At 42.7% G+C, this 27,711-nt stretch overlaps 2 protein-coding genes across 2 annotated transcripts; one reads left to right on the forward strand and one right to left on the reverse strand.

Moving 5' to 3' along the window:
* The first annotated feature begins 6,579 nt into the window (after window positions 1-6,579).
* On the forward strand, window positions 6,580-24,457 carry BPHL (biphenyl hydrolase like). Its single transcript, XM_037379791.1, has 7 exons — window positions 6,580-6,892; window positions 9,683-9,786; window positions 12,341-12,507; window positions 16,585-16,738; window positions 19,069-19,200; window positions 21,757-21,880; window positions 24,341-24,457. Exons 1-7 carry the CDS (start codon window positions 6,792-6,794, stop codon window positions 24,426-24,428), a joined length of 870 nt encoding a protein of 289 aa, XP_037235688.1. The 5' UTR covers window positions 6,580-6,791; the 3' UTR covers window positions 24,429-24,457.
* A 248-nt stretch (window positions 24,458-24,705) lies between these two features.
* LOC119144414 (tubulin beta-1 chain) lies at window positions 24,706-27,467 on the reverse strand. The gene is made up of 4 exons (XM_037379790.1): window positions 27,342-27,467; window positions 26,573-26,681; window positions 26,190-26,300; window positions 24,706-25,981 (listed from the first exon to the last, which is right to left on the reverse strand). Exons 1-4 carry the CDS (start codon window positions 27,396-27,398, stop codon window positions 24,921-24,923), a joined length of 1,338 nt encoding a protein of 445 aa, XP_037235687.1. The 5' UTR covers window positions 27,399-27,467; the 3' UTR covers window positions 24,706-24,920.
* Window positions 27,468-27,711: the final 244 nt, after the last annotated feature.

Here is a 27,711-nt window from a genome sequence, read left to right on the forward strand (position 1 = left end):
GCTCTTTAGTGTATTGTGGAAAACTACGTAACTGGACCTAATGCCTGGAAGCTGCAGCCAGGCATGCCAAAATTAGAACACATATTTAACAATAAGGATGATTAACTACTGGAAGAAACTACCTAGGGAGTCTGTGGATCCTCTTGGTATCTTTTAATTAAGTCTGATCTTGTTCCTTAAGAGGGATATAGTCAAAAACAAAGCTATAGGTCTCAATACAAGGTTAACTAGGTAAAATGTAGAAGATAATGGTGTACAAGAGGTCAAAAGAAAAGAGTTAATGTTTCCCCTAGGCTAAAAATTTAAAGAAATGTTAACTATAGCAGAGAGAGATATCAGCTAATATAACTCACTGGGTTGCTCATTTCATCTACTACCCCCACCTCACAAACACACCACCCCAACCCCCAAAAACCAAACAAACAAAAAAAAAGGATGGCGTTCATTTTTGAAAAGCAACCCATCACGACAGACAAAAAATGCAGGAAAATAGGGGGGTGGGGGCGGAGGGATGTATTATAGTGTAGATCAGATACCTTTCTTGGCAAAAGAAAGAGGAGAAAGGACAGAACAGTAATTTCACATCAAACTGGCAAGCTATCAGCCTGAAGGACAGGACAGAGGAAGTAATGCAGCAGCCTTACAGGAATTTTTCATAAGATGGCTGAGGTGCAAGCCAGATTAAAAAAGGCTGTGGGCTGCAGCAGCAGACCTCTTCCTCATGGTCTCTCCTTGAATTTATACAGCGGGTGAACTCATCCACTTTCGCACAAGGACATTATGTTTTCCAATTTTAAGAGAGTAGGAGCTTTGAGACTTTAAATCATGGTTTTATTGCTAGTTGAGTTCTGCTCACAGAAAGTACTAGTTTAAGATATTGAAGAGTCCTCTACCCAGAATTCTTTTGTTCCTTGACATCACTCACTTTTGATTTCTCCTTTACTCTAGGCAACAAGGTTAGGAGCTTTTTCTGTGGAGCCAAATCTAGAACACTGTTTAACAGCAAATGATCAAATACCATTCAAGTACAGCCTCCACCCCATAGTCATTGCTACACAGCAGCCAGTCTGTCCTGAAATTCTAAAATGCATAAAGGATTCGAGTCCATGCAATTCAGAACAATTTACTTAGGTAATTTTGTTACTATCCCCATTCACAGCATACAAGCCACTAAGAATTTTGGGGAATTTTTACAGCTTCCAAAATAGTTGCTAAATGATACCAATTAATAATACTGAATAAAAAACTCAGGACACTGTTGCAAGTATTGGATATGTGAACTTTGAACTGAGCTGGCAACATACAGCTCCTCTTCCTCTGAGGCCAGTTTCCAAGGAGAGGCAATACTCAAGAACGGGGCCTCTGACTGATCAAGCAGCTTTAAATAAACTACATCCATTTTCTCTGTTAGATTTTTCATCATTATACTAAAACACATTAAAACCTCTCAGCCTTGGAGGCACATGGAAAATAGAAAGTCTCTGAAACACACCCAGCCTTGTACATGGCGAGAAGGAGCTACAAGGAAACAAAGTAAGAAGGATCATGCAGTACGGGCAGGACCACATCAGAGCTAACTAGGACTTGGGAGGGCTTTCTTCCATGGACCCTAGTGCCCTCTTGGCGTTTTTTCCATCCCTTTCTCATCCCAGTCTACAAACTACAGAAAGTGCTCCTTGCAGCATGCCAGGTTTCCCTCCTAGCATACCAATGAGCATCAGGAGTCAGCCAACTGATGCTCATTTGTTCCTTACCACAAAACAGCAGCTACGGAAAGTGCAGCTTTCACACTCGATCCTTAATACAGCCCCTGGGGAGAAGGGAAAGGGGGAAGTTAGGATCAGAACAGGGTCTAGGGTGCAGAGTCTAGAAGCTATCTTCGTGCTGGAGGAAGTATTGCCTATGAGTGAAACAAAGGAGGCCAGGCTCCTGATATTTATGCTGGGTTTCCCCCTCCTCTCCGACTAAGTAGGTCACTTCCTTTCTTTTTAGCAGTTTCCTCATCTCTTTGGTACAGACTCTAACTTCTGCCAGAGCTAAGATGTGGTCAGATAATAAGTATTAAAGTTCTAGAGCTCAGAGAGATGCCTGATGAGAGCTGTTTGATTCAAAAATCCGCATTAATCACCTTAACAAACTAGTAATACTGCTTGGATTTTGAATGATGTGATGCAATTCCTGTGTGCCCCACACACACCTCAGGTCAAGAGAAATAAATGCAGTACTGAAAGAGTCATCTGGGTCACAGAGTTCACTAAAATCGATTCTTACAACACCTTTCACAAACATATCAAGAACCACTTTCTGAATGTTACTCTTTCCCTCTCCAAAGTAGAAGCTGGATCTGGTTTGGTACCAGAGTATTTGGAGCCATTTCAGGTCTCTGAATCCAGAATGCCCTGAATCTGAACAAAAATTATACCAAGACTCTGCTTGGATTTGCAGGATGGGGATCATATTCAACTTTGAAATTATGAGACTGCCTCACATTGATATGTCTGCACTTGGGCACTTCAGATTTATAATGCAGCTATTCATAAATATATGAAAGGTATGCAGACACTACTTAAGCTGACAGACAACTATCCTTTGCTAGCATAAGAAAGACACAGGCAAACATAAAGAAAACAATTCTGAAATGCATGTCTGTGTCTTAGTACCTTAATCAGTCTGAAATGTTCTTTTGAGCCAAAGTATCCAGGATCTTTTTCTACTAGCTGTTCTGCTTATGGCAAGATGTTCTCAACTTGTTCTAGCTACCTGCACCTCCTGCTGCAAAAACACATGCTGCTACTCTCCACTTGACAGCTTCAAAAGTCATTTCACATACACTCTATCTTTCTCCTTTGGAAGGTCAATACCAATTCATAGAAACATCGGCATTTTCACATCTTTGTTTTGCATTTGGCAATTCACCACTACCCAATCTTTCTTCTTTGTGCAGCTGGAGCAATGAAGTTTTGTCCTAAGGTGAAAAATGTTGTCTGCTCTAACAAGCATCATCCAAGAGGCACAAGAGCCCATGTATCAAAACAGGCATAAGAATTGCAGGATATTTCACTTCATAGAAGTAACTAAAATGAAAGAGGCAAAAACGATCAGTCAATACATACACAGACTCAAGAAACAAGTCTACACCAAGAAGCAAAGTCTACAACAGTACCTGGATCACTAGGGTCCCCAACTAGACAGATATGGCTGGGACAGGGACTCCTGAACCCATGAGCAGAGAGTGAAGGAGAGACCTGTTCAGCTGAGGCTGATCATGGCCATTAAAGCCTATTAGTGCCCCCAATGGACCTGGCAAATAAGTTCCTCTTTGAAAGCTCCAGAGTTAAAGCCCTACTAATGGTAATGATTCTGGTGCATTGTACGGATTGTTGCTCCTGATATGAGAATCCCATGTGTGAGTGAAATTTATGTCTCTGGAGACCTGGAATTAGCCTTTCTACCTGATGTTCCAGCATGTCTTGATGGACCCACTATGTCAATAACTGACTAGTCTTTTCTAGATTTTCTACAACCTGAGGAAGTACAAAAATAGTAGTTCTGTAAGGAACAAATCAATGCAGCACTGACAGCACAGCCTGGCTGCAGGGACTGTGAGGGCTCATCACAGGTGACAAAAGTCCCACTGCACAGCAGTGATGCCCTCCAGAGCCTTGGGTGGATATCAGAGAGAAATTCTGCCAGCAGCAGCAGCCAGCAGCTGCCATTGAACATAAGTTTCTGTCTGTAGAGATGATCACACTGGAAAGATGGGGCAACACCAAGGGGGCCAAAAAAATGACAGAGCAGTTAAGAGGGAAAGGGAGATCTGTATTCAGGGACACATCACCAGGAGAAAAGTGCTACCTCTTTAAAAAAAATTTTTTATTTTCTTTTTTCTTTTCCAGGCAACAGCCAGAAACAGTTAGTTCCCAGAACCTAAACCATCAGCAGTAACCAGACAAATAAAAACATTTTAAAGGAGCGGACAGGAAAGCTAGTGCCCCAGTTGTTCTCAACTCTTTCACAGGTTGTGTAAGAGTAAGCCTGTGTCTGGCTTGCTCAAAGCATTTTCCCTCCTTTCAGCCAGTAATTTGTAAGGAGAACATATCTGAAGAAATAGTTGAGCTGAAATACTTAATCCTCCCAGATGCCCATCATTATGTCCAAATCTGCTTTACTAACAAGACTGGATATTCTGGTGAACTGAGTAGGTTGAACACAGTTTGAACCTGTGAGTTTACACTCTTTTTCTCCCCAGATCATCTGCCACCTGCATCCAGCCTTGGCAAAATCCTGCTTCCACAGCTGCTTCTGGTGCCATAGCCCTGTGGGCCCAGACAGCAACTCTCTCCTCAAGCATGGCTCTCTCCTGTCACCCATCATGGTGCCAGTCATTTTCCACACACACACAGAAAAGCATCTTTTGCCACTGCCATTTCTGCCCCAACTGCCATGTTAGTTTTCTCTCTCCAGGCCAAAGAAGGCAGGACACTGCCTGTGAGAGGGTTTGTATGGTCCAGGCTCTTGGCAGAGGAATGGCTGCTTTACAGGCCTTGTAAGCTCCAGAGCTGTGATTGAAGGCCTGGAGATTATGTAGTACACCACCTCAACTGTGACAGCCTTTTCTACAAAGGGACCACTCAGCTTTTGTCACACCAACAGTGGGGTTAACCTGCCTGGAACTACCCCATCCTTAAGTGGTACAAAAACCTCCTCATCTCCCTTTTCCTTCATATGATTAGGGATTCTGGTTTTACCTTTCTGATTACCTCTTCCCCCACCCCTACAATGTATGACGAACCCTTTCTACTTTATCCCTCAGTTCTTCAGCACAGATTCTGAGAATTTCTTATATCCCCTTTAGCCATAGTAGATAGAGGATATGTAGGAAGATTAGATTGAAAGGCATTTTAACAGGAGTGAAATTGAATACAAGTTTGGGACCTTTCCCTCTAAAGCTCATAGTGATACATGACATAGGAGCCCCTTTTGATTCGTGGGAATTACAGAATTCAGGAAAAAAATCAGTTTTGTGTAGCAGAAGACCAAGCTACCTCTTTTTCCTAAAGGCAGAATAGTCAGCCATCACCTCCAGTCGTTTTCCACCAGAAAGAAATGTGGACAGTGACAATCACAACAAAGATGAGCCTCTGAAAGCAGCCTAAGAGCCAAGGAAACTGTAGGGGCTTGTAGATGGCACTGGGCAAGAATGAAGGCAGCTTGTCTTGATGATGGATTGCTTGTAATTAGCCATACTAAAGACCTTAATCTTAAATGGTTTGATCTGCCTAAGGGATAAACTGAACCAGTATGCTCACACAGTTGAGTTAATCTCTTTATGCATTGGAATTTGTTATGACTGTTGTTCACCCCTAAGACTTGTTAGTCCCATACAAATGGCAATAGGGTGGGAAGGGTGACAACTATTCACTCTCAGGGCAGTCGCTGAGCTCCCGCTTAGCTGGAGTGAATATGTAACACTGACCTGTCTTGAGGAAATCCCTCTCATCCAGGTATAAGGCAGGAGACTTTGCTTCCTAGGTCTGTTTCAAGCCTGGTACCAGCTTTCTGCTATTTCCCTCACTACCCTCACAGCCTTCCCCACCAACACCATGGCTGGCTGTGACTCAGTCTGGATAATTCTCCTCCACACTTGGAAAGCAGACATGGGAGAAAGACGTCAGTCTCCTTGGTGCTTTATGAACAACCTGTGAGAAGGTCCAGAGGAAAGTAACACCAAGTGCTGTGGTGAACAAAGGCAGCCAGGCTGCTCCAGAGGTGGCTGGCCCTGGGCAGTATGGGCCAAAGCCTGCGCCAGGAGATGCGTGCTGTTCCCACAAGCAGGACATACAAGGAACACTGGTGAGGCAGTTAACGATCCCTGTCAGGGGCCTGGGGTCAGCATGCTGAAGGCATCATCTCAGGGGAGCTGCAGACCCCAGAGCTGCCCTTGCTGTCCCAACTGCCCCAGCCCCACAAGGAGCTTTTCTCCAGGCAGACCTGGAGTTGCTGATGGCCGACCACCTTGTCTTTGGTTTTCTCACAGTCCATGGAGCTTCTTGCGTCATGGGCAAAGCTGGAGGTGCAGCTCACTCTTGGGCCCCTGTATCTCCCAGAGCAGGGGACTCCGCTCGCTGTAGGCACCTCGCCTGGAGCTGTGTCAGGGTGAGGACGGAGGCGCCCGCAGCGCCCCACTGCCCGTCCCAGCGGCGCGGCTGCCCACCCGCCGCAGGGCCGGCCGCTGCTCTCCTCTCGGGGCCGGCAGGAGCGGGCAGGGCCCTGACCCCCCGCCTCCTGCCCTCCAGGCGGGCAGCGCGTCCCCTCTCGGGGGATGGCAGGTGGGATCAGGGATCGCACTGGTGTGGGAGACCGAAGGCACCCACCGGACCGCCCACCCGGAGCGGAGGGCACCCACCTCGTCAGGGAGCGACCGCCAACCCCGGCCGGCGGCGGCGCCAAAGCCGAGGCGCCCAACCCCCCGCTCAGCGAGGCCGCCGGCGTTACCGCCCTGCCTGAGTGACACCGCCGGCAGCCAATCAGCGCACGGGCAACCGCGGGCTGTCCCGCCGGCCGCCTTCCCTCCCGCCGGTCGGGGAACGGGGCTGCAGCGCCGGGGCGGCCGAAGTGCCCGTTGGGTCCCCGGGCACCTCTCTGCGGGCCGGCCGCAGCGCCCAGCGCAGCTCGCTGACAGGCGCCTCCGACCCGCCCGGGTCGCGGCCTCCACGCCCCGGCGCGGCCCAGCGCTGCCAGGGCAGGGCGGCAGCCCGCCCCGCCGGGGAGGGACGGGCTCCGTAGGCAAAATGGCTCAACGGAGCGCGGGCCGGGCCCTCCGGGCGCTGCTGCTGCAGCCTCAAGCCCGGGCCGTGCCGCTCGCTCCCCGGGGACCGGCTGCCTCCTACGGGTAAAAACGACAGTCGCCTCCTTCCCCGCTCCCCAGCGCCCTGGTCCCTCCCCTCCGCCCCGGCCTTGGGGAAGGCGGTACTGGGCAGGCCGGGCGGGTGTCACCGGGGGGCCGGGGTGGACGAGGTGTTTTAGCCGAGGGGGCGCACACTAGGTGCGGGGAGGGACTCTGAGGTGCCCACTGTCAGGCGGGGAGGTCGGGCCGGCTGGGGAGGGACGAGCTCTCGGCTGTGGTGCCAGGAGGCTGCAGGGCTCCGCGGCCCCTTCCCCCGGCGTCTGCCACCCTCCCCCGCCAGCCCGTTGCCGCCTGCCCATCAGGTGCTTCCCGAAGGTCGCTAAGAGAATACATACACCTAAGGTATAATACTGCTTATTCCTGCTTATTCCGCAAATCCTATTAAGGAAAGCATAATACCATCATTTTGTTTTCCCCGCGCAGATGAGGCTAGGGCGCTGGAGCACAGGGCAGTTGCCAGGTGAAGCTGCGCTTCACAGCGGTGAGGTGGAGCGGCCTTGCACTACTTCAGTTACAAAATAGCAGGGGGGGTGTTTTGTTTTAACATGTTTTCTGATTATGCCAACGAATGGAAAATACAGTCTTTAAGAAACCTTGACAGAAGTCATCGGGCTGGCAGGCTCACTGAATTGATTTCAGATTCACAGAAACTTGGTGTGGAGAAGACCAAATCTGCCTTAGGTATAGCCAGTTCCAGTACAGTTCTTCAGCACGTAAAAAAGCCCAGTTAATTTGTTTAGAAATTTTTCCAGAAAGTATTGAAAATACTCTTCATGTGAAACTCCTGGATGTCACTGGACTTTACACTGAGGAACAATCCAAGAACAGAAAAGTGTCACAAACTCAGCAAAATTCTCAAGCTCCTGATGTTAATAATTAATCCTAAAATAAATAAATAAATCTTTTGTTAGGAGCTGGAAATGCTTTTGGCAGTTATTAATTGGAAGCAAAAAAAAAATCACATTCTTATAAAATCTAATAAGAGCAAGGTGCTAATTTGCTGTGGTGAGAGCTATGATAAAACAATATGTTGAAATTAATGACAAAACAAAATATGGTGTATCAAGAAAAAATATATATTTATTTTACAAATAGAAAAAAGCAAAAGTCAGATGTTCAAAAAGGGAGTAAGAAGGCCATCTGAATGCTACATTCAGAATTAAAGTTGTGAAGTATATAGCCACATAAGGTGTGATATATGGACTTAGAGGAGGTTCAACATTACAGTCAAACTAATAATTAATTTAATCAATTTTCAAAACTATTCAGCAAAACTCACTGAAGTTATAATGACATAGTTTCTTTGAACTGGATTCTTGCCACAGATCTGCATTTGTACTCCAGTTCTCAAATTGGATCTGCACAGGTAGAAAGAGCTGATCCTGTTCTGCACAGTCACAGCTTATATTTAAGCATGTGGCATGATTGGCTATGTAGACCAAGATTTTATGTAAAATCCAAATGGCTTTGTGTTAAACAGGTTCTGTGGTTTAACTGCTGCTTATGTGTTGGGGACCTGAGTCTGCAAACTACTATTAATTTTCATTTTCCTTATGAGAAGGGTTTAAGTTTTGGGGATTTTTTTACCTTTAATTCACCATTTTAAACTCTATATGGTTGAGACTATGCTTATGTGCTTTAAGTAGTTCAGAATTTACATGTTAAAATTGAATATTTAAGAAACTGCACAGTGCTTACCATGGAATAGATTGTGGTTGCATCTAAGACTGGAAAATGGCATTGCTGTATGCGTGTGAAATTCACATTGATTGAATTCATAGGGCAAGAATATTCAGTCTAGGTAAACTGGGAAGTGCAAGGAATGAGGATTAACCATTAGGTAACCAAATGGCAAAATTTTTAGCATAGTGCTACCTTTAAATAAAATTAGGTTGTTGAAAATATGTCTTGCATTAGGGCACAAACTTGCTTGGGAGAACAGATGCAATGGTTTATACTGTTAAGAATATACCTTCAATCTATGCTACTTCTGCTTTCTTGCTAGCTGTTTGTATCTAGACATGGTATTTCAAGGTACCTGTTTGCATTTACACTTATGTCTTGCTTTGTACTGAAGGTTAATGTAGGAGCTTAAGTGTTAGGGCTGAGAGGTGGCCTATGCAGTTGGTTTCTGTGATACTTCTTCAGAGGGTGAGAGGTTTTGGTCACATGGTATTTTCCAATTAAGCAGTATCTCCTGCTGAGACTACACTGGCAGAAATATTATTATCAGATGCTTCGCCGCTCTTATCTCAGTGCAAGGTGGTTTTCATTGCAGACCGTCTGGTTCATGAGGAACAGTCACAATAGATTGTGTTTTCTTTGAGCCTCTGTGAGAGGCACAGTTCAATAATAACAAGGGGAATGCTAGCCATTTCAAAAGTTATATTGTGACAGAATGGGGCTTCTCCTCTCTAATGTATTTTTTTCAGTACATTTCTGTAGCCATGTAAAGTTGCTAATAAAACATATTCCCCTTGTTGCAGAGTCAAGACATTTTTTTCCTCCCCTTTAACTTAAGTCATTTAACTACATTTGTGAAACTTAAGTACCAGAGCTACATAGTGGTCACAACTGAATACTTCTCTGCTTCTGACAGATCTTTTATTTAGTCTTCTGCTCACCCATGAAAGGCAAGTGAACCATTTAAATCTCGCTGTATTGTTGTTAATATCTAGAAGAAGTAATTATTCTGTATTCCTTGAATGACCATGCAGTAATGAGAATTAACTGTCTGAATGTTTTCCTATTTCTCTCTCCTTCCCCCATCCCTAGTACTTCAATAACATCTGCCAAAATTCAAGTGAATGGAGTCCACCTGCATTATCAGCGGACAGGAGAAGGAAGCCATGCAGTTCTTCTGCTTCCCGGAATGCTAGGTCTGGAGATTTTGTCTTATCTTTGTAAAGCAACCACCTCTTTCACCATCCAGTCTCAATACAGAATGCACAAAACTATTTTGTAATATGTTCAACACCTGATTGTGGAGCACTGTTATTAAAAAAATGCTACACATACAACAGATAAGAAACAGCAGAGTTATTACAATCAGTTAACAGTTTTTAAAGTTTTCATTTGTACCACCAGACACTTCTTACACGATGTCTTGGCTTATGTAGTAGTCACTTGCACTTTTGGATGTAAGCGCACAGAGGGGGTGTCTGGCACAGGTGGCAAATAGCTGCACAAGGTGCAAAATAACAGAGGAGAGGGAAAAATCAGGTCAGCTATATTTGTTACACAGACTTAATTATGCATTCCTTTTTAGGAACTAGATGCATTCCAACTGAATTAATAGACATAATGCAGCACTTGCAGTTTATTATAGTGAAAAAGGAACAGTTGAGACTGACTTTTTTGCTTAAAAATGTATTTTCATGTTTTGGTTATTAAGGGCAACATTGTTAAGATTCTCAATGGCTTTTTGAGATGGACAACAGGTTGTGCTAGCTAAGTGGTGTCTGCCCATCGAGACCACTGCTTTTGATAATAACCCTTTAAAATTAATTCAGGCTTTTTTCCTGGGTCCTTGCAGCTCTGAAGAGCTGATCTGACTTACTAGCAGTTCATGGCAGGCTCTCAGTAGGACCATTACTGTGCTCAGAGTTGGGCTCATGCTTAACTGAATTGCTGGATCAAGATGACAGAATGTCAAGAACTGAAGAGCAGGAAGCATTTGTTCTTGGCATCAACAGTTTCAAGTCTTCATGAAGTGGTTCTTTCTTTCAAAGAGTTCTCAAAGGGAGAGTGGAAAAAAGTTAATGTTAGGGGTTCTTTAGCAGTCATATGTTTTAACCTAATAATTTTTAAGAGATTTTTAAACTAGTAGTCATGTTGCCAATGCTAAGTCTTGAAATAACATATTGCTTCAGTTCTGAATAATATTATTACTGTTAGGTGTACACTGCTATCATGCAGTTAGCATTATTACAAGCAGTAATAGTTAAGCTTGGTTTCTTTACCATTATTAAGTTTATGGTTTAATATTTTTGGGCAGCACTTGAGGGCGACACATTCTGACACATACTTCTTCCCTTTGTAATGATAACTGTTTGCAGTATTATTTTATACCAGTACTAAGTGTGTTGTGGCAGCAAGATAAGTGCTTTTAGGTCAACAAAATTAATTAGTCTTTAGACTCTATAAACTGCACTAAAACAAAAGGATGCTTCTCTTTCTAACTAGAAAAATACTAAGAAAACACAGCATTCAAATATGCTCTCAGCCTTGTTTAATTTTTAAGTTACAAAAAATATAGTAGAACAAGTATGTGCATGATAATGCAGAGGTTCATACAAAGCCTATGTAGGAATATGTGATTAATATTAATCAGGTTGCACTGGTATTTTTCAAACAACCCGGTATTTTGCTTCTGACTATATATAGATATATATATTTATCTTTAGTTATAAATTGGTGTTGCAAGACATCATGCCAGGCTGTAGTCTGCTCATCACAGCATGCTATACACAGCCTCTTTTATCATTTAAACTAGCTCATGATAAAGGAGGAAGGTTCTGAGGACATATTTCTCCAAGTAAACAGAAAAAAAATCTTAAATACCCTTAAATAGCCTTTTTAATATAATGATGGATTTCCAATTTGATATTTGATTTACATCATTTGAATATATTAGATATGAACAGGTTTTAATCAAGTAGCATGTGATACTGTTACCACATGAACATAATGCAAATAAGCAATAAATTGCAGTCTTACCTTCATGCTAGCGCTCATAGGTAGCTTAGCGCAATAGACTGGAGTACTTAATTTTTCAATCCTTTGAAGATCTGAGCCGTCAATAAAAAAAACTGTTCTGCATGAGAAAAATGGCTGCATTTAGCTTATTTTGGTAAGACACATATTAGAAAAATGAAAAGTTAGAGTTTTATGCTTTCGTGTCACCACTGTCTCCTCAGGCAACAAGTATTTGAAGCTCAGCTGTAAGCACTAATATTCTCATATAAATGTTTTATTGAGTAAGAAAAACTGTCTTACATAGTGCTTTTCACCTACAGATTTGTAACTAGTCAGTATATTCCTTCCCCTTCAGTTTCACCTGTGCTGTCCAGATAAATATCAATGACCATGCTAGTGCTGTAAATCTATTAATGAAAAATCCCTACCCAGGTAACCCAGTTTAAGATTCTGTATTAAAGCATCTGAGTAGAGCACAGTTTTTTATGAGCTTACATACCTGCCAGGAATGGTTCACTCTGAGCACATTGCAGATATTTCTGAAGATTTTTATTGTGGTATTTCCTGTCTGAGAGTTGCAATGTTTAGTTACAATTAGAGATAAAGTGTACTTCAGTTGATGGATAATCTCTTTTTTAGAATTAAGAAACAAGTTTCCCTGGGTTTCCATTTAGAGTATGTATACTATGTCTGTATTGTGGTGGTTACTATAACTGAAAAATGATGATGTTTCAGGGAGTGGTCAAACTGATTTTGGACCACAACTTAAGTCTATGAATAAGCAACTTTTCACAATTGTTGCTTGGGATCCTCGGGGATATGGACGGTCCATTCCTCCATCTCGAGACTTTCCTCCAGATTTCTTTGAGAGGGATGCAAAAGATGCTGTGGATCTTATGCAGGTAACTCTATTCTGAGATTTTATTGTTTTTCATATACATATATTTAAAAGCTGTTTTCCTTAAATTTTGAGAAGGAGGAAAGAGTACTGTTAAGCAGGTTGTTTCCAGCAGGCAGCAAGTTATGCAAAAGAGCACAAAAGTGAAGGCTTAAAACTGAGCAGATGCACGCTGCTCTGGAAAATATTTTCTTCTTCCACCTCTTCTGCAAGATACATAGACGTTCAGCAGTGGGAATTAATTATAAAGCAATAACTTCTTATTCCAAGACCCTGCCCTAAGAAGTTTGCAGCCAAGAACCATGTAAGTTTAGGTAAAGTCTATATAAAAACCAAAGTCTATGCTAAATGGTTTAACTGAAGGGATTACAACAGTGAAAGGCTCTTCGAAAATATTCTAGCTAATAGAACCTTGGCATTTTGCCTTGAGCAAAATGCCATTTCAAGAAACATTTCATTCTAAAAATTAACTTGACTCTTCCCATTTTACAGCATATTACTGAAATAAATTTTGTGGGAAATCAAAGGGTTCCTGTGGTCATAATAGATCTTAATAACAAATAGAGTTATTGTGACTATAAAGCATATGATCTAAAGCTGTTATTACTTCTCCATCTTGCAGAATTTTTTATTTCAAATCTGTGTTTTTGTGTTCCTCTTTTATTCTGTCCTTATGCTAACACTATTTTCTGGTTTAGTTTTAACTAATATTTTGGCTTTGTTACATTAAGCTATACAGTCTCTTTGGCCGTGTTAAGAAAGTTGGCAGAGCATTAAAATTCCAAAAATATGAGACAACATTCAGGCAGTCAATCCAACTGTATTTCTCTAATAAGCAGTAACCTTGCAGAAACCCATCTGAAACTAGAAATGCAGCCTTCCTGGAGTATTCTGCATAGCAAAACAAGTAAGTCTGACAGCAGAATCAGGGTTAAGACACAGTTTTGCCCTCTAACCATAAAAGCAACCTCAGCACCATAAATCACCATTTTTTTCTGCTACACTAACAAAAAAACCCCAAACAACAAAAACCCAAAGATGCTGCCATGGATAGGTGACAAACTTTCAGCCTAAATGGTTGTAACCCCCTTTCCTGCCTCTGTTCAAATACTAATAAACATAAAATAGAAAACAGAGCTGTCCCCAAAGATAACCTAACCATATAGCTTCCAGTCAAACAGGACAGCAGCCTGTCTAATCTCTAAAGCTGCCAAAACAAATAAGAGATATCATCCTGGCTTTTTGAAGAAGTTTATTGATACAAGCATATACTAATAATTTATTAAAATCTTCCCAAGCCTGGGTAACTTGCTTCTATTTTAGCATAACATAAACGATAGCACAAATCCCAAGGAATCATCCCAACTACAATTTCCAGAATAAAACAAAGTCATAACTCCTGCAGAAGGCTTTATAAGGATGTGTGGTTTACATACATCATCTGGCCTACACTTGACCAAAAAACCCATCCACACAGGTGAGCCTTCAGAACCGCTTTTTCAGATTCTGGTCTCTGCTGGAGCTGTGAGTGCTGCAGAGTTTCTGTGAAATATCAAAAGCTAAAATTCTGCAGAGTGTTTAGCACCTTGATGCAGTTGACACTGCCCTGTATCACTGTATATGTTCTGTGAAGGAGTTTGCTTGAAATAAAAGGAGTATAATGCAAATAAATCCACTTTGCTGTACTCCATCCCAATGTCTAATGCTAACAAAGGCCATTAGCATTAGAAAAATAATTGTGAAAATAATTAGAGTTGATATTTAAGAGGTTCTTACTCTTCAGAGCTACAGTCTTAGCGAAAGTATGAGCTTGGGCTTCTCCAAGTTTTTGTAGATCAGCTGCAACCCTTGTGATGTACTCCCTGTGATCCAATGAAAACATGCAGTGCGGAGTGCTGTTGTATTGCAACTCACTGTTTTAAGTTACTTCTGTCACAGCATGTGTGATCATTTGATTGCATTTCACATAGGCCTGGATAGAGGAGGTGATTTTGAAAGAGATTTTGTTCACTTACAGGATAGAGCCAGCACAAAATCACCCACAGGGTTGAGCTGTGCGACCAGCTCTCAGGTTATTGCCAATGTTTGATAATAAAGGCCTGTACTGTAAGTGACTGAAGATTAAAGCAAGCAGACATGCATAGCATATCCAACACATCTGTTACATCACATTGTTTTTTGGAAGGCTGCAAAGGATAAATTAAATTCCTCCTGCTGGAAAGGCATCCTGAGAAAACCCAAAGAATGCATCAAGATAATGGCTAGTAAACAAGAGAAATACTGGAGGCAAGCCGATCTCGGTTGAAGCACTGGCAAATGACCTGACATGAACAAAAATCTTAATCTGCTATTCCACCTATTAGCCAACTTTGAGATCCGTAATTTGCTATTAGTGGTAGGGGAACAGCAGCAGCCAAAGCAAAAACTGGAGCTTTACAAGTACTGCTGCCAACTCCTGAATCTTGCCAAGACATCAGTTACCCTTCAGCAGCACGAAAACTACTTTTCAGGCAGGCTAGGGCCAACTTGTGACAAGCTGCAAAGATTCAAGGTTCTCTTCTCTTGCTGTCAGATCTTACTTTACATGTTCTTTTCTTTTGCCTACCTTATTTCTCTTCTGTTTAGTAATTATAGCTTAACAGAGTGAAATCTAGTATTGAGCAACACTACAGTGAACCTAATTCCAAGGAAGAAGCCAAAACCAGAAAAGCCTTAGAGTGATAAAAGCTAATAGGTATCAAGTTGACTGATAAAGTTATGCCTTACTTGAGCATGGAGTTTACAAGCAGTTTAGAAACTGTTTTTTCTCTGTAGTTGTTTCTCTCATTGCCTGCATTTTTGCTTTCTTCTCTACAAAGAAAGCAGGCCTGGACTTCCAACAACAAAATGTCAAGGAACAGAGCAACTCATTCAACGAACTTGCTCTTTCTCCTCCAAAAGTACAATATCTTCCTTAATCACATCTAAAAGACTGTAATTTCTAAAAAACAAGCAAAAAACTAACCAAACAAAAAAAATCACAAACAAAAAAAAACCCAACAAACAATCCCCCCAAAACCCCTTTGAAACCTTTATGTTTGTTTCTAAAAGAGTTCACAGACTGAGGCTTCTGTATGCAAAACCGCAAGTACTGCTTAACTATTTTCCCTGTACAACCTTCAGATGCATTTTCTCCTGAGTGCCTTTACCTTTACCTTCCCCACCCCACCATTTGCCTACTGAATATCACACATGCAATCCTGTTGCTGCCAGTACCCACTACCACAGGTTGTGCTATATGAGGAAACATGAGTTTCAAATTCTAGTGGAAAGCATTGTACAAGTCAGAATGAATTAAGGTCTTGGCTGTCATATTTTTTGCCCTGAGCCTTCCTTTTCAAGAAGGAGAAATTTCGTTATTAGTGTTTTGAATTGCAATTGACTGTGAAGCAATATTTAAAATGTACACTTAAAAGCTTCAGAAAATGTAAATTAGGCACTAAAATTTGATAAAATCCTGTAGCAAATACTGTAAGCATGTTTTTGTTGTTGTTACAGAGCTGTTGTTTGTTTGGTTTGAGGTTTTTTAGTTCAGCTACCATCAGTAAATTACATCACTGGGTTCCATTTTTAAAGTCCTAAACTTTCCTTTTTCTGAAGTTCATTTTGGTCTTGGATTGTCTGCCGTCCCACACTGTGGTAGTCTTTGCCAACTTTATACCAAGAGAATCCACAGATTCTTGATACTATTAGGCTCTCTGATAAGGTCTTAACTCCTCATTGTAAATAAACATTTCTTAATTTCAAGAGGGTTTTTTTTTTTTAAATGCAGAAAGAATCTAATATTGCTACTGCCTGTTCCATTAAGTAGTTGTAGAAAATTGGAAGGGCTGGTATAATTTCTTGTTTTCTAACTTTCTGACCTTTTCTTAAGTATTTTTATATATAGCAGGAAAATTACATTTTCTAATTATGAAAGCTAACAGTAGTTCAACTATGTAGTGTTGTATCTAAATCTGTACAGTTAGTTTTCAAGAAGTATTTGATATTTATTTGTAAAACCAGCTGACGATTTGCATATAACTTTCTTGTACAAATCAAGGCACTGAAGTTTAAGAAGTTCTCTTTGCTGGGCTGGAGTGATGGTGGAATTACAGCACTCATTGCAGCTGCCAAGTATCCAACTCTTATCCATAAGCTGGTTGTCTGGGGAGCAAATGCCAGCGTTACTCAAGAGGATGTGAGAATTTATAATGGTATGTACAAACGGAATATTGTACCCTAAATTAATTATTTTCATTTCTTCTTGACCTAAGGATCTTAGTCATGTAGCAGCGAAGTGGAGACAGAGTTGAGGACACAAACTTAAGAAGCAGGACATAAAATTCACTAAGTTGTAAGTATAGGGGTAGAGTAATCATAGTGAGAAACTCCATAACAGTTACCCTAGGGGTAATATAATAGATCTTGTAACAAGTCCCTACCACACTGCTGAAAAACATGTTATAATAGCTTATCAGTAGTTTTCAGAAATTCAAGGTTGTTTTTCTGTAACAAATTCCTAAAAATAAATTCCAAATAATACTGTTGACCCCAGGCTCGATTTCTTTTCTCACATCTTGCACAGCCTTTAAACAAAGTCCACAGAAAATCACTGGGGTAGCACACAACATCTTTTGTCTCCAGGGATTATATAATATATAGACAGTAAGAAAACAAGCTCATAAGTTACTGTTTGAGTTCAGAAAGAAAATGAATCATTCAAGTAAGTGTCCCAGGATGCCTTGCTAATTTGCATTCCTTTAAACTTAATTATTGTGGTTAGAAAACCCTTGCAAAGTAAAGAAACATGGGATTTCTGATCCTTATTCTAGTCATATGAAATAGAATCTGATCACTTGTTACTGTAAAGGAAAATAGCAAAAATTGCTAGTGAACTCAGAAAGGGACCATGCTTCTTTTTGAAGTTAGAAATTGAAAGTTAACCATGCAGCCATCAACAACTGTAAATCAGTGTAGTTTCATTTTAATGATTGGAATTTGATTTATACCACCTGTGAAATCTGACTGTCTGGCTTCAGCTAAAGTACAAATGTATGTATTGCACATGTGTACTTACCTTACCTATACTAAAGCACTTTCATTGGTGGTAGCAGTAGTATATTTTTTAGTTCAGTGAGCAAAATGCTTTTTAGCTCTGTGAAAGTGCTGCTTTATTTCTTTACATGCATTTATATTTACAAAGTTTCTATTACATACTAAATGACATGCATTTCGTAATTATCAGCCAACAGGCTAAAATGTAAAAAAAAAAATATTTAAAGACTGACTTAACACAGAGCAACCACAGCAGTTCTGACCTTTGACCCCTTGGTGGACTGCTGCTTTCAGCATCTCTTTCTGGGTGATGGGGCTCAGAGGGTTGCAGTGCAAACCTCCCACAGCTGGCCCATCATGCATCTCAGCTGCTGTGGAAGCTTTGGGAGGAGAGAGATGTGTTTATTTGGTAACTGTGTCCTTTCAGTATAGGCTCTCCTCCTTTTTAAAATTAAGGCCAGCTACAAGAATAAACCAGTAAATTCTATAAGGGAAACACCTTTTCAGTAACAGTTAGCCTGGGGTGAGCAAACTCATTTCCAATCAGATGCTGTTATAAAACACTTTCAGTCACTGCTACCTTGCTTATTTGTCTGAACAGATTCAATTTGTTCATTAACACCTCACTCCTTTCTTCCCTTAACTCCCATTTTAAACCAATTAAAAGCTTTGCTAGTGCCATGTATTGCTGTGTGATGATTCAGTACTTTTCAGGTCTCTTTCAGGTACTCTGCTATGCCAACATTGTTTTGGGCTTTGTCAATACAAAGCTCTACAGCTGAAATACAGTTTAGTGAAAGTCACCCTTGTGGATATCTGGTTTTGTGAGCAGTACTGAGAATTTTAGAAGGGGAAAAAGAAGGTAAATCTGATAAATAAATAGCTAGAATGTCAGATTATTTGTACAGCTTTAGGTAGCCTGCCATGAGTCACAGGATTCTACTAAGTAGAGTTGCTTGTTTTTCTGTAAGACTATGGCAAATGTACCATGATGTCAGCCTGCTGGAATGCCTTAGTAAGAGCTTCCTTCCTCAGAATACTGGTAGGAGCCATGGAAGAACTTCCATCCATGAGCCAAAGCAAAAGGCTGAAGGACATGAAAAAGAATTTCCAGCTCTGGCACACTGTTATAAAACTGTCCCCTTTTCATACACAAGGTGCCTCCTTGAGCTCTCTCCTTCTGCAAGCCCTCCAAACAGGAACATCATAAGTTTTAGGACTGAGTCCTTTGATTACTTTTTTTCTGTTGTTCCATGTGACCTCAACAACAAAATGGTCTTCTGCAACTCAGGAAGACCCCAGCAGAGATCGTAAAACTACTTTTTATAACCTTTCCATACTATGAATTATTTAACACCATTTCAGTACAGTTTCAAGTTTGAAATACAAGTCTGTGGTCTGGTTTGAAAATTTACTCAATTAGATTGACAGTACTGGGTTATATCTTGTTGCCGGAAAGGACAACATATTTCAATGTTATTTTTTGTAGGCATCCGAGATGTTTCAAAATGGAGTGACAAGGTCAAGAAACCACTGGAAGAGATGTATGGACATAGCTACTTCGCAAAAACCTGTGAGGCTTGGGTAGATGGAATATCTCGCTTTGCTGAAAAATCAGATGGTAAGGCTTTTACAATGTTAAACTGAAGAAATCATAGTAGCAGACAGTTCTGGATAAAAATCTAACAGTATTCCTAGCAGCCAGTAAAGGAAGGACTCTGCGTATGGCATTAAAAGCTCAATCTGACTCACAATCATGAATAAAGCAATTACTTGATAGATGGTTCACAGAATCAGCAAGGTACAGGAGGAACACACGCTTATGGGAAGCATTAGCTGATGAGTCTCCTCTTGTTCCACCACAAAACTACATTATTAAATCATTGCTTTTGTGCAGACTGAACAGGAGGGATTCTGTTCAAGCTTTTTTCTCCTCTGTCAGTGTGGAAGGATTACCTTTTGGTGACATCATTATGATATCCCAAGAGTGAGGCCTGTTCATTCCAGGCTCTGCAAACAGGAGCTGAAGCACTATTTCAAAGCTAGTAGTATATGAGTTAGAAAAGAAGGAAGTTCAGATTTTGAGAACTCAGAATTAACAAAACACATTTAAAGACCACTATTGTTGCAGCTTCGGTGTTTAAAAATCTAAAAAGAATAGTTAAGCAAGACAATATAAAGCGTTTATCTCTGAAGATTTCTGCAATTGCAGACATTTGCAGCCAAGACTACCATGAATAATAACTTGCAGTTCTGTTTTTATTCACAGGAAAATTGCTTTTAATTTGCCTAAAGCAGAAATACATAATACATAAAACAAGGAGTCTGTAATTCTCATACATATTTTCCTGTAGCTCTCATATTGAAAGACAGGTAACATACATTAACGGGCAGCAGGTGCTACAAGGAAAGCATTCCATCATTTTGTATTTTTTTCGTAAAGCTTTGCAAGGTATCAGCAACATGGTACTAGTGATTGGATAAATTGTGATCTGATTTTATGTTACCCTTTCTTGAATACATCTCCTTAAAACTAGTTTATTCCTAAGTCCAAAGCCCAGGGTGGTAAAACTCTGGCTGTGACATCCTTTTACTGCCTGCACATGCCTCAGATGCTATGAGATGGAGTGACTGTGAAAAAGAAGCCACCTGGAGACATGTAACAAGGAGCTGAATTACCTAGATGCTGTAACTAGGTCAGATATTGGGAGAAACCTAATGTTTGCTAAAAAAGATTAACAACAATCAGACTGCAGGTTTTTCCAGGTGTAGCTTGGGGCTGGTGATTTAGACTATAAGCAGGCCTCCTTGGAATTAAAGTTAAGACCCAATGCACAGAGGGTGCAGATATGTCAAATACAAGAAAAGAGTTTAATAAAACACATCCAAGATAAGATGGCAAAGCCTTTGTTGGTCAAAATCTCAACTCAAGCTCTTTTTAATAAGTAGACTATTTGCCCTAAATGTGACAGCTTTTAGCATGAAATGCCATAAGAAATGAAATTTTAGAGGGTACCAACACTTAATGAAACTAAGTTGCATAAAGCTGCAAAATTCAAGATCCTTCTTGCTGTTCTGTGGTTTTGGAGTAAATATAATCTAGTGGTTATAATACAAAACAGTTTTAGGACTGGAAACTAGGAAATAATAGTTTGATTGCCAACTACATCCTTAGGTAAGTAATTTAAATATACTTGTTATTTGTTCTGAAAAACAGTCAACATTTGTGCAGGTGTTTGAGGACTATGGGTGAAGTGTACTAAATGAAAATGTTTAACCAGTAGAACCGCAAGCTAAGACTACATAACCAAACAATTGGAAAAACCTCCATGAAACATGACTTTAGAGCTAAGGAAAACATGCATATGTGAGCATTAACTGTATGGCTGTTGGTAGCTGCAAGGAGACAACTACAAGCAGGACAAAGTTAGCTCAAAGATAAATGGAACATAATACTCACCAAGTATGTTTTGCCCAAAGATTCTCTTGCACAAGCATGGGAAGTTAGGCAAAGAGTTTGGAAACTGGGTTACTAAGGGATGAGGAAAAAAGAAAGGGAGGGAATTGGGAACAGAATAGTCTTTAAGGAAAAGCATTACAATTACTTCTAGTGAGATTAAAGACTAGTAAGCATAAAATTATTCTCGAGGTTCTATAAGATGAATGGGGAAAATAACCTTTGAATAGTTTTAGTACTATTTGTATTAAATGGTTATTCATTGCAGACAGCAAAGGGTCTGGAAGGTGGAACGCAGGCACGAGTATGAACTAAGTTAACTTGTTGATAAAAGCAGCCAATCTCATAACCTGACAAGTGATGTAACAAAATGTAGCATTAACGGGAAGGCCATAACACTTCGAAGGCTGAAAATAACAAAGCCAGGAAAGAGATGCATGTATTTGCTTTGAACAGTCAGAGAGCATGGGGGAAATGTGGGACAGAAGTACTTCATTCCCTCCATCCATTTGAGCTAGTATCCATTAATGAAGCAGATTTCAGTGAAGTAACATTTTGGAGAAAGAAATGTTAATTATAGTCCTGAAGATTAACTGCATGCTATTCACAAGGAGAGGTAATAACTAGAACCCAGTGGAGTTCACAGTCCTTTACAGAAGTAGTTTCAGTCTTTCATATTATTTTAAAACAAAGCGTGACCTTCATTTATTTTCTCCCTAGGTAATATCTGCCAAGAGTTGCTGCCAGATATTAAATGTCCCACATTTATAATTCACGGTGAGAAAGACCCTTTGGTTCCACAAGCTCATGCAGAATACATTCATAAGCACATCAAAGACTCTCGGTAAGTTATACGATGGAGTATTTTTAAACCATTGTTGAAGAAATGAAGCAGTTCAAACCCACAGTGTAAAAAAAAAATAATTTTGGACAAGTTGTCTCTGCCACAAACAGAGCTATTTTAAACTACGCTAGCAAGTTACAATGCAAACAGCATAGCTGAACCTTTCTTGCAATATAAGCAGTACAATATCTTAATAAGCCCTTTCCTAGTCTTCCAAGAGAAACCAAATAAAATTATTTTCCTCTTTCCACTTCACACTCAGAACTACTCCCTAATATTTATAGAAACAAGCAAATTTCTTCTCTGTTTCTGTTATGGCCAGTGCAATCCTTTTGCTGCAAGAAACTTCATTTCTATCCCATTCAGTAGAGCAGTGAACTTGGATGCCATGAGTGAAGAGAGATTCCCAGTTATTAGAGAGAAGCACAAGATACTGATGTTTGCTCTGCCTTGTTGATGTGAATAACCTCTTCAAAGATTTTGTTTTCCCCACTGTCCCATGAATTTTCAGTGTTTTTAAAAGCAGAATGAGGAAAAAAAAAATACAACTACACTCAGAGATAGTACTTTATAAAAACATCAGGGCACCATCTGCTTGATTTGAGAATTCCAGAAATGCTTCCTATAAAATGCTGGGATTTCACCAGCAGAATTTTCTTTATAGATTTGCACATAAGTTCAAGAGCTCCATTACTAGTTAATAATAGACTGTGTTGATTAACTCTGGAGAAAAGAATTAGGAGAACAAGACTTTTTTTTTTTTTTTTGAATACAGAATGTGGGGAACTATTTCATTGGTGTAGTCTCTGAAGAGTTGAGTGATATATTTATCTCAAAGTGAACCCCACAGTTCATAGAAATGCATTATGCCAGAGGAAAGATGAGAAAAACAGACCTTCCTAACAATCACATGCAACTGTTTTATTTCATGTCTGCTACTTAGTTACTCCCACATGCCTGCTTCGAATACCTATCATCCTGTTGGGGTTCACTGAGCTCTGAAACGTTCCAGATACTGAGGCAGATCCTTAGAAAAACTAAAACAAGGATCTGGTAACTTCTCTTTGGAAGACAAGCTGAAAAAGAAACACTGTTAGAAGTTGCTGTCTAATAAAATGTAAAATGGTTCTTCTCATGTCTTCATGCTGAGGTACTCCCCTATATGTGTATTTACCAGAAAAGAAATTAGCCTAATGGTGTTCTCAGAAATTAGTAGTTAGGTACATGGTCCCCTTCCCTTGTTGCACTGGAGATGGCATGTTCCATTGTGAAGCAGAAAGAAAACCTTAAATTTAGCATGTTTTCAGTAATATATGCTTCTACCAACAGCTTTTCTTACCTTGATTTTTATCTAGCAATGCAATAGAATAAGCTTATGCTGATTGTAGTGCAGATACATTGCTTATTTCTCTCCTGGTAGAGTGTGCCATCACTGCATATTTGCATGGTTAAGCAGCATTACAGTGGCTTAACAGCAGTAGCCAATAGTAGCATACATAGTGCTATAGGTTTGCACATCTGTGCACTGCTTGGTCTTTGAAGAAAGAGAATGAAATTCAGACAGAAGTGCTAGAAGAGCTGGGTATGCTCACACACTATTGCTTTTCACCATCAAGGCAAAATAGCACTTGTCACTACCAAAAGTAAGATCCCCTTATTGTAGCGGGGCTTAGATAACATGAAGGCAACATTACAAAGTATCAGTCAAGATGGCTTTAGCTCTGTTGAATTTGCTTAGTATGTGGTAGGGTAAAATAAAGAGACCCCCCAATATGAAGCCACATTAGAAGTACACACCTGATCTATAAAGTTTTTCCCAGATGGAAAACAATGGCAAATAACATTTAGCCTTGTCACACTCATTTCAGTATTACAAAGTTTTAACCTCTTCACAGATACTACTTTTCTAAGCTTTTTTTTCTATAGCTGAGGGAGTCTCAACTTCCCTTTTCACTTCGATGGATGAATGGTGTTAGTTTTGGATTGTCTTTTGCAGAAAGATTAGATAAAAGTCAAATGCTAAGTTTGGATGTTGACAAATCTACATTTCTGTGGCGATCTCTTAAATGTGTTGCCTGCCTGGCACAACCACTGTTCTCAGAGAGGGAAAATAGCTCAGGTATTTCATATACCTTTGGAAGATGCATCCCCACTCACATAAGTTTTGGAATCTTACCTTCTCTGCAGACCACCAGAAAAATTCCCAGAAACTAGGTCTAGGAAAAATTTGTTTTAAGCTTATTTTATCCTCCCCAAAGCAGGGGAAAGCTGTATGCTTCTTGCTTCAACCGTTGCTCTGGTTCACATTTTGAACCATGTACATAGGGACAGTACTTTAAAGAAAAGTTACATCAGTTCTGTACTTAAGTAAACAAGAGCAAGGAAAAGACAACAAATATTTTTAGTTATCTATGCTCACAGAATAAAATATATATTCAGTATTTGATTTTCTCTTTTAAGGTTGCTTCTGATGCCAGAAGGAAAGCATAACTTACACCTGCGTTTTGCAGAGGACTTCAACAGACAAGTGGAAGATTTCCTGTGTTGACTTAAATAGTAAAACAAGTTAGAGTTGTATGTTGTTTGTCCTTGCCTTGTTTAGGATTTAGCTGGCTTTCCATTTTCATTCAAGTTACAGGTAGGTTTGAGTCCTGTAAGAAAAAACAGGAAAGATATTTGCATGGGAACCATATATTTTGCGAATATGTAAGCCCTCAGTGGATCAGGAGTGTGCTGCAAGATTTCTGATGTCATTAAAATTCTTGCCACACAGGACAAATAGATGTTTTGTCCAATAGAGGTGTTAAGAAAGACAGGAAACGTGATCTAGAATTCATGCCTTTATGTGCTTTTAACATTAGAGGACAAAAACATTGTAATAACTGGGTTTCAGAACTGTTACATTGAAAAATCTGTCAAAGTTACAAGTGCAGAGAGGGTAACTGGGTACATAGTTTCTAGAGAACATGCTTTACCACCACTATCAGAAGTCATTCCATACACATGCCTGCTTTACAGAAGTTCCTTTGACACCAGGGATTTACGCCTCATCCTCCTCCCCTTCCTCTTCATATTCCCCCTGCTCATCAGCAGTGGCATCCTGGTATTGCTGGTATTCGGAGACGAGGTCATTCATGTTGCTCTCTGCCTCCGTAAACTCCATTTCATCCATGCCCTCGCCGGTGTACCAGTGCAAGAAAGCCTTGCGCCGGAACATGGCCGTGAACTGCTCCGAGATCCTCTTGAAGAGCTCCTGAATAGCCGTGCTGTTGCCAATGAAGGTGGCAGACATCTTGAGGCCACGTGGGGGGATGTCGCAGACTGCCGTCTTCACGTTGTTGGGGATCCACTCCACAAAGTAGCTGCTGTTCTTGTTCTGCACATTGAGCATCTGCTCGTCCACCTCCTTCATGGACATGCGGCCACGGAAGATGGCGGCCACCGTCAGGTAGCGGCCGTGGCGGGGGTCGCAGGCGGCCATCATGTTCTTGGAGTCGAACATCTGCTGCGTCAGCTCGGGCACCGTCAGGGCTCGGTACTGCTGGCTGCCGCGGCTGGTCAGAGGGGCAAAGCCCGGCATGAAGAAGTGCAGCCGGGGGAAAGGCACCATGTTGACCGCCAGCTTGCGCAGGTCGGCATTCAGCTGGCCGGGGAAGCGAAGGCAGGTGGTCACACCGCTCATGGTGGCCGACACCAGGTGGTTGAGGTCCCCGTACGTGGGAGTGGTCAGCTTCAGGGTGCGGAAGCAAATGTCATACAGGGCCTCGTTGTCAATGCAGTAGGTCTCATCCGTGTTCTCCACCAGCTGGTGCACAGAGAGGGTGGCATTGTAGGGCTCCACCACCGTGTCCGACACCTTGGGGGAAGGCATGACGCTGAAGGTGTTCATGATGCGGTCGGGGTACTCCTCCCGGATCTTGCTGATGAGGAGGGTGCCCATCCCAGAGCCCGTGCCACCACCCAGCGAGTGGGTCAGCTGGAAGCCCTGCAGGCAGTCGCAGCTCTCCGACTCCTTCCTCACCACATCCAGGACAGAGTCCACCAGCTCAGCACCTTCCGTGTAGTGCCCCTTGGCCCAGTTGTTGCCAGCCCCACTCTGACCTACGGGGCAGACCAAGAGCAAGGTGCCACATTAGTGCCCCACCAAGGGACACAGGTGATGCCACCTCCCCCACCCCACGGGCTTCACCCCTCACCTCCACCCCCACTCCGCTATTGGGATTCACATCCCCCAGGGTCACTTGCATGCTCGCACCAGGTCTCTCCTGGGCGGAGCTCCCGCTTTGGGACTCCTCCATCCCACACTCACCAAAGACAAAGTTGTCGGGACGGAAGATCTGTCCAAAGGGGCCGGAGCGCACAGAGTCCATCGTGCCAGGCTCCAGGTCCACCAGGATGGCACGTGGGACATACTTGTTACCTGTGGGGGAAACCAGTGCCAGTGTTACAGCCCCGCAGGCAGCAGCCAGTGCCACAGGAGCCCCAGTGTGCTCCCTTCAGCCTCCCCACATCTCACTGGAAAGACATGTCTCAATCAAGACTACCATGTTATCAGAGCCATTCTGAGAACAAAGCTCTCTTAGAGGAGTTACTGGCAGATGACAGCTCTTCTTCAGGGATATTTCCAGCCTCAATGAGCTGGCACGCCTGCCCCATTTATTTAAGGGCATCTGAGGAAGCAGGCACACTTACCAGCAGCTTCGTTGTAGTAGACGTTGATCCTCTCCAGCTGCAGGTCACTGTCCCCGTGGTAGCTGCCAGTGGGATCAATGCCATGCTCATCACTGATGACCTCCCAGAACTAGAAGAAATTTTGAGAAAACAGCAATTACTAATTACAGCTGGCCAGTGCCAATCACACACAGCAGCGCAGCCTGTGCATGCCATCGCCCCGACCACTCCCTTGCACAGCAGAGCAGCTGCCCAGAGGAAGGTGAGTCAGTGCAGAAGGGCCTCGCTGGCCGCAGCAGCTGAATTGCTGAGGTCAGAGAGCAGCTGGAGCACCAAAGCACAAGTTCATGCCTTTACATTTTGCGTCAAAAAGGTGACAGCCCCCGGGTAGCTCTGCTTGGTCTTCTCCCATTGTCTAGGAGCAGCTTAAGACCCTCCAGCCACTGCAAGATGGCAACACGCTCGGAGGAGGGGGCTCTCCGTGGCACCGAGCGCCGCTCGCTCCCTCCCCCAGGAGCCGGCGAGGGGCTGCGGAGGGGCGAGGCAGCGGGGGTCTGCACGGGGCGGGGGGGCTGGGCAGCGGGGAACCAGAGCCCGGGCGCACCCCAGCCACCGCCCAGGCCCGCGACGGCTCCGACCGCCGGAGACGGGGGGCACGGGAGCGGCATCCGCGGCGCCTTAGCGAGCCCCGGGCCGCTTTTCACCGCCGGACGGGGCTGCGCCCCCAGGGCGGGATGCCCGCAGCCCCCACATCGGGAAGCGGCCCCTCCCTCCCCGCACCGGCCCGTACCTTGGCGCCGATCTGGTTGCCGCACTGCCCGGCCTGGATGTGCACGATCTCACGCATGGTGACGGTGTCCGACGCTGCCGCTGCTGCCGCTGCCGCCTTCTCCGCCCGCTTCCGCACTCGCCGCTGCGGCGGCCGCGCCCCACGCCGCCCCTTAAATGGGGCGCCGCGCCCCGCCCTGCCGGTGACGTCATGCGGGAACGGCGCGGAGCCAATGGGCGCGCAGGGGCGTGGCGTGGCTGCAGCATTGTCTCCCGCAGCGGGGGCGGGGCGGCCCGGCGCGGAGCACCGTGGCCGTGCCCGTGTCTGTGCCCGTGCCCGGGCGGGCCGCCCCGCAGGCGGAGCGCGGCTGGCTGGAGGCGCCTTCGGCCGG

The sequence above is a fragment of the Falco rusticolus genome, chromosome 3 (assembly GCF_015220075.1).
Source record: "Falco rusticolus isolate bFalRus1 chromosome 3, bFalRus1.pri, whole genome shotgun sequence".
Lineage (NCBI taxonomy): Eukaryota > Metazoa > Chordata > Aves > Falconiformes > Falconidae > Falco > Falco rusticolus.